General features: G+C 38.8%; 1 protein-coding gene across 1 annotated transcript; it reads right to left on the reverse strand.

Moving 5' to 3' along the window:
* Positions 1 to 866: 866 nt before the first annotated feature.
* LOC145729341 (peritrophin-1-like) lies at positions 867 to 1,670 on the reverse strand. Its single transcript, XM_081980050.1, has 2 exons — positions 1,510 to 1,670; positions 867 to 1,187 (listed from the first exon to the last, which is right to left on the reverse strand). The coding sequence occupies exons 1-2, from the start codon at positions 1,592 to 1,594 to the stop codon at positions 940 to 942; spliced, it is 333 nt and encodes a 110-aa protein (XP_081836176.1). The 5' UTR covers positions 1,595 to 1,670; the 3' UTR covers positions 867 to 939.
* Positions 1,671 to 6,878: the final 5,208 nt, after the last annotated feature.

Raw genomic sequence — 6,878 nt, forward strand, 5'->3', positions numbered from 1 at the left:
GCTAGCAAGAGTTCATGTTGAGCTGCCGTAGCATCCGCCTCGCGCCAGAACTCATTAATTTCATTTTATGTGCCATGTGCTAGTAAGTCTAAGAATTCTATTCAAAACTTCATTAAAACAGTCATTAATCGTTAATCAATGTAGTGTCGTTCTTTAACAAATCTCCTGCGACCTGTCCCTACAACGTCCAGAAGCCAGTGGTTAGAAAGCCACCAACATCCAGACTTACCAAGCGGAATAGCTTTCCAGCCTCTTGTGAAGAACCCTAAACTTTATTTGTGAGACTCCACCCCTTACAAGGTTGCGAATAGCAAGAGTACCTTTCAAAGTGAAGGATTTGGGGTTTGTTTTGGTTGACCGTCGTATTGGGACAGCGAAACTTGTTACGGGTTTGAGAGCTTGTTTATTTTGAATGGCAGCTTGATTTTATAGTCCAAAACTCGGTTTTCCACACCCATCCAAATGGGTCATCTGGAATTAGCTTAAACAAAGAGGACTGGAATAGATCGTATTTCTCATTGTGCTATAATATGAAACGGTGAAGCAACGAATAGGAACGAATATAAAGAAGTTAGAATTTGCTACCCTTTGAAAGAAATATTGCTGAACCCTACAAAATGGTTCTTAGTAAATCTACGTTGGATGGGTTGTAAATGAAATTGCTCTTGGGACACATCTGGCATTGGTTACAGATACTGGACTTTGACAACAGATACGGTTTTCAACAGAATTTTCAGTGAAAAATTGAAATATGCAACTTTTGAGGTACCCGCCTCAATTTACAGATATCTTAGTTATATTTCAATTTTATGAAGATGTTAAACCGGATTCTGATAGATATTTGTTCGCAAAATTTAATAGCGTAGTCAGTTTTTATATTTTCCTTTATTTTTATTGTGCGCTTTTCAAAAACATACGTGTATAAACAATTGAGAGAAATTATTCACTGTCGACTCCATCGTAAAGAGCAATAGGTACTTTTGGTTCAACATCAATGGTCTTGCGCCTCGATCCGCAGTTTACTTGGGTTTCGTAGTTGCAGGTAGTCAGGTCGGTATCAAAGAACAAACCGGCAGGACAATGCATAAGGTAAGGAGTGCCGTTGGAACATTCGTAGTAAGATGAACAGTCCCATGGGTTGGCCAAGAAGACCGCTTGACGGTTTGGATTGTCGTGAGCGGGGCACGCTGCAAAGATAACATAACAACAACCGTAAAATTAAATGAAAAAAGTTTCGGAAAGTTAGTTATTGACTGTTGGTACCAGTTTTCGAATCACTGAATGTAATAAGTTCAGTCACTAAATAAATCATACACAGTCAAATATAGTTTGAGGATCAGGATCTGGATCAGGTGCCTAACCATCTAGAAGTTTAAGTAGTATGGATTCATTGACTTGTCGAAGCAGTTTTAAAAATAAAGTTAATGGACAACTACGTAGTAATTGTAAAAATATGAGTGAACATAATACATGATCAATTATTAAAGAAAAAATACATAAGAAACTTACCAGCTAGAAACGGAACTTGTCTTGCTGAGGTAACAGCTACAAGTGCAACCACACTGAAGAGAACCAACATAGATTTGGCAGCCATTTTATTTGTATAGTTTTAGTAGATCAGGAACTAGGAACTGAATGACTATGGGAGTAAAGTTAATGCTTTTATATACAATCATAATCACGATGATTTGAGGTGATTTGATGTTATCAATTAAAAAAAAATTGCGTCAAGTGGAGCTTAGTAGTGAAGCCCTACTTTAATATTCTGCGTTGTTCGTCAATGTGCGTATAATTTTTTTTTATGTATTACGTAATGACAATCCAAAATACTAATGCTAAAAAGAGCGTCTTCTTGGAAATTGTATAAAAACTTTGGTTATTATACAGGGTGATTCAGGTTTTAACCACGTATTCTACGTCCAATTATATATTCCGTTTGTCTACTGCGTGTCCATTAATGGATGTTTGCAACCTCATTTGTCCACTCTTCCTTATTACGTATGGTATGCATTAGTGCTTGCATTGTCCTCAGTCCTGTCCACTGCCTAACGTTGCAGAGCCATGACATCTTTTTCCTGTCGATTCCTCTCTTTCCCTCAATCTTCCCTTCAATTATCAATTACAGGAGTTGGTACCTCTCATTGTGTATTACGTGGCCCAGGTATGCTGTTTTTTGACGTTTAATGGTGTCTAACAGTTCGCGGTCTTTATTGATTATTCTCAAGACCTCATCGTTGGTTCTTCTTGAAGTTCATGGAATCTACAGTACACGTCTATAGACCCACATCTGGAATGCTTCCAGCTTGTTCATGATGCTCACCTTCAGTGTCCACACAAATCTAATTCTCAAGCCAAGATCGAAATCAGTATTGGTGAGCACTTTTTTGAATTTCATGAACCCACTGCAAGCATTTTCAATCCGGCATCTGATTTCTGTGTCTGGTTCCCAGTTTCCACACAGCCACGTTCTTAGATTTTTAAATTTATTTACTTGCTCTATTGGTTGATTCTCATATATTAGGCTTGAATTTTAAAATTCTTGTGGCTTTCGAGTAATTATCATGAATTTAGTCTTCTTGGTGTTGATATTGAGGCCCATGTTCTTACTGCATTCCCCGACAGTCCCAAGCATATCCGGCAAATCCTCCATGTTATCTGCAATTAGAACTGTGTCGTCCGCATAACGGATATGTACACCATTCACCTTAACGCCCACGTTGCGTTCTTCTAGGTCTTCCTAAAAGATGGCTTCAGAATATAAATTGAAGAGAAGTCTTATCTGACCCCCCTACAAATGGGTCTTGCTTCTGTGAGATCGTTACCAACTCTGACTTCAGCCATTTGGTTCCAGTACAGGCTTTGAATGCAGCGGACGTCTTTTTGGTCTATGTCCGATCTATTTAGGATTTGGATCAGTTTATGATGTTGGATTCTGTCGAATGGGTTTTCATAATCGATGCAACACAGCATTATGTCCTTTCTCTGGTTGTTGCAGTTCTGAATCAGTACTTGAATTGCAACTAATGCCTATAAACCTCGTCTGAATCCAAATTGTGTGGATCCGATGTTTCTTTCGCACTTTATTGATATTCTGTAGTGGATCTTAAGGAATATCTTCAGTGTGTGACTGACATGAGGCTGATTAGTCTGTGGTCCTCACATTTTGTTGCATTGTTCTTTTTCGGCAAGGGGACAATATTCGATGTTAACCATTTGGCGGGATATTCGCTTGTGTTATAGATTCTATTAAATATCGTCTGAAGAACTGTGATGCTCTTGTCGTCCAATAGTTTCAGCAACTCTACAGGTATGCGGTCTGGGCCAATCGCCTTTCTATCTTTGGATGTATTGATCGCTCTTATAATTTCCTCTTTTGTGATGGGAGATCCCGAGAGGTTTTTGTCGTCTACATTTTTCACCGGCAAAAAGGATGCTAATAATTTTCCCATATGATTTTACGCTGTTGATCATCCCGCGCTAATTCTCCCTGATCGTTTTCTACATTAGAGAATGGACTCTTTCTATATACTCCTGCCGTTTCTTTTATCTTTCTGTATAGGTTGAAGTTATCGTGTATTCTTTGTAGTTGTTCTACTTCTTCACACTGTTGTTTCAGCCACTCATTCTTAACGGTTCTTATCTACGTTCTAATAATTTTCTGGATTGATTTTTTTTTGTAGTTATCACCATTCCATTTGTTCTTGTACCCTCTTCGTTCCTCAAACAGCGCCAGTATCTCATCTGCCATCCAATCGTGTTTTTGTGCTTTTCGTTTATGTCCCAATTCTGCCTCCGCAACATTTGGTTAAATAGGAAGAAAGTTGCATAATCATGGTTTTAATAAAATATACTAAATTTGACAACCGTCATCCACAAGGTTTTGTCAGACTTTCTCATGATCTGGTCATGTGACCAACTATTGAATCACGTCACATCCGTTGTTAAGGCCGAAAATATTCAAAGAAGTGAAGTGTCAGTGTTTGGACATAACCCTAAAAACAAACTCGTGAGAGAGACGATGTGAACTTAACCGTACTCTGTAGCGACAACAACAAAAAAAGGCGTGTGCAAAATTATCTTTGTTCTCAACGTTTGTTAATCGTTTTTCATTTATTTAGCTAGTACTTTTGTCTAATAAATGAATCATACCAGTTAAAAGTTGTCGATTAATAGCATCCGAACGAAATCCGAAACGAAAGAAGTGAATCAAGAACCAGCAGCAATAGCAAGTGTGTTGGAACAATTAGCTTTCCACACAAATAAGCAAAATCAAAACTTCCGTTTTGGAACATTGACCTATGTTACTTGCAAAGTTTGTCTAGAGCAATAGAGTACTCTTTTTCTATCATGGGATTCCTGCGATGTATAATTTTAAAATTTCCTTATCTCTGTTTCTAACAGATTTATTTTTTTAAATCACTGTCAGCTTTGAACTAACCGCTCGTTTCAAATTCCTAGAAAATGTTTCTAATCTTTATGACAATAATACTTTTATTTGTTAAAATAATTATAATTTCAAGGAAAAAAAATTCTAGTAATCTTAAGTAAAAAACTAAAAATAGCGTAATCAACTTGCTGGACCCTAAAATCTAATAAAATTGATAATAACCAAATTGTCGGGTTTTCCCATTATATTGTGATGATTCAGAGAAACGTTGTGCTATGATATCTATTGGTGACACTATACAGAGACAAAGCAAAAAGCCACAAAGTTGTAGCACTTTAGTCGATATCAAGCGGAGTTGTTTCTTTTTTGGGTTCTACGTCAAATTCTAGACTTATTTAATGTATAATGCCATATACTAATCTGCATTCATTTCTGGGATATTTATCATTTCATCGTTAATTTGCAATCTCCCAAAACAATTGTAAATTTCTTATATTTTTCTTAGTTTACGTGATTCATAAAGTAAAATGAGGTGCAATGTAGATTAGCCTCTTCGTTGGTGCACCCCGGGCAACAGATGTCGAGAATGTGTTCCTAATGTATGACGGTAAGGAGAAAAGCACATTCCACTCTGCTACATGGAGACGAGATTATAACCATTATTTTGTCTCCAAGAATAGACGCAACCTTCCTCTCCACTGCAAAAGGAAGGTGATCCCGGACTTCTCAAAAAGTCAACACAGACCAGTTCTGCTAAACGTGGGCACCCAAGTACCTCGTTGGAATTGGAACACAATAGTCACCGCACCTAAAGTGCAAAACTACTAGCATCGCTTTGTGGGACCTCTACAGGAAGACATATGTATATCCCGGGTTAGAGCCGGGAGTGTACAACACTCTATTTGGAGTATGAAGTCAGCCGGGAACTAGATGTGGCAGATGAGCTAATGCGGTGTCTGGATTCGTCTAGACGTTAGAAATGCCGAGAACTCACAGAAAATCTGAGTTTTCAACATTCCAGTAAGAGAGCGTGGTCTCTTCTCAAGAAACTGGATGACTAATCCATAATCCATCATCGCCCTTTCAGCAGCACTAAGCCAAATACCATTGTTAGTTTAACTAGAAGAACAAACGGAATTAATAAAGACAAATCAAAAACGAACTTAGAACAAACCTTAACGACCCCAATCAGATGCCGGAATTTTCTAGAGACTTTACCACGTCTGAGATCATCGAAGCTCTGAGAGAAATGAAGAAAGAAAAGGCAGCTAGACTGGATGGAGTTAACCCGGAGTTTCTGCGGCAGAGCGTTTTATAGCGAGCTCCTCGAATCCGGACAGCTTCCTCCGATGTTTAAAGAAACGAAGATTGTCGCCATTTTAAAACCCAGAAAATTACAGACCCATCGCACTTCTCAGCGTATGCTTCAATAGACCTTCATAGACCTCACGTCGGCATACGATACGGTCTGGAGAGATGGAATGGCACTGAAATTCCTACTTTACTATGAACTGTACGTTGTCTAACAGGCCCAAGACTCTATAGGCCCAATTAAGAATATCTTCATAATGCCATTCTGAAATTACAATCAGCCCCAATAGTAACTCCAAGATCCCTACACCAGTTCATCCTATTGTTTTTTAACCAACTGATAACAAAGTCCATATCTTCTTGAACTGCAATAATAGCTGCCTGCGAAGAAACCTCTTTAAGGATCTTGAAGTCATCAGCAAACAGCAGGCACTGAAAGCCTGTAATGCACCCTGGCAAGTCATTAATACAAATCAAAAACAGGAGAGGAACTATGTTACTTCCCTGCGGAACCCCAGAAGTTGCATAGTACTTCTCAGAGTACTCCTTACCCACCTGCACTGAATAAGCTCTCCTTGACAGATATGAATCCATGAAGGCAACAACATTATTTGTAAAGCCAATTGAAGTTTTCGAAGTAGTAGATGATGATTTGCTTTGTCAAAAGCCTTTTCAACATCTGTGTAAATGACATCCAGCTGCTTCTTATTCCCTATGTCTCTAGATCAGAATTCACTAAAAACACACAGTCGCTGCCACAGGAGTTTGGATGGTAATGGTAATGGTAGGTGTGGATGGTGACAGATGTACTGCGACCTGATTAGATCTATTGTACCCCATCTTCTTCTGCTATCTCAAGGTTTTTTTGTTCATAGCAGACCCTCAAGATTCAGTTCCTTTAGAAATTTCAGGATCTTGAGTGGGTCTGTTAGAGGTATTTCTTGACACAGCCAGCTGGTCCCAGTGTGTTTAATCTTCTGTGGCGTACAGCATAACACTCCAGCAAGATGTGGTGGGGTGTTTCTGGTTCTTCTCCGCAAAACCTGCAGGTACTGTCCTCTTCTAGGCCTAGCTTCCTTAGGTGTTCTCTGAGTTGACAATGACCCGTTAGAAAAGAAACCCTGTTAATGCCTTAAGACTAATTTTGCTGAGGTTAATCAGTGTCTTCGATCTTGCTCGG

This window comes from Ips typographus, linkage group LG5, assembly GCF_016097725.1.
Source record: "Ips typographus isolate SLU linkage group LG5, UJ_Ityp_2.0, whole genome shotgun sequence".
Taxonomy (NCBI): Eukaryota; Metazoa; Arthropoda; class Insecta; order Coleoptera; family Curculionidae; genus Ips; species Ips typographus.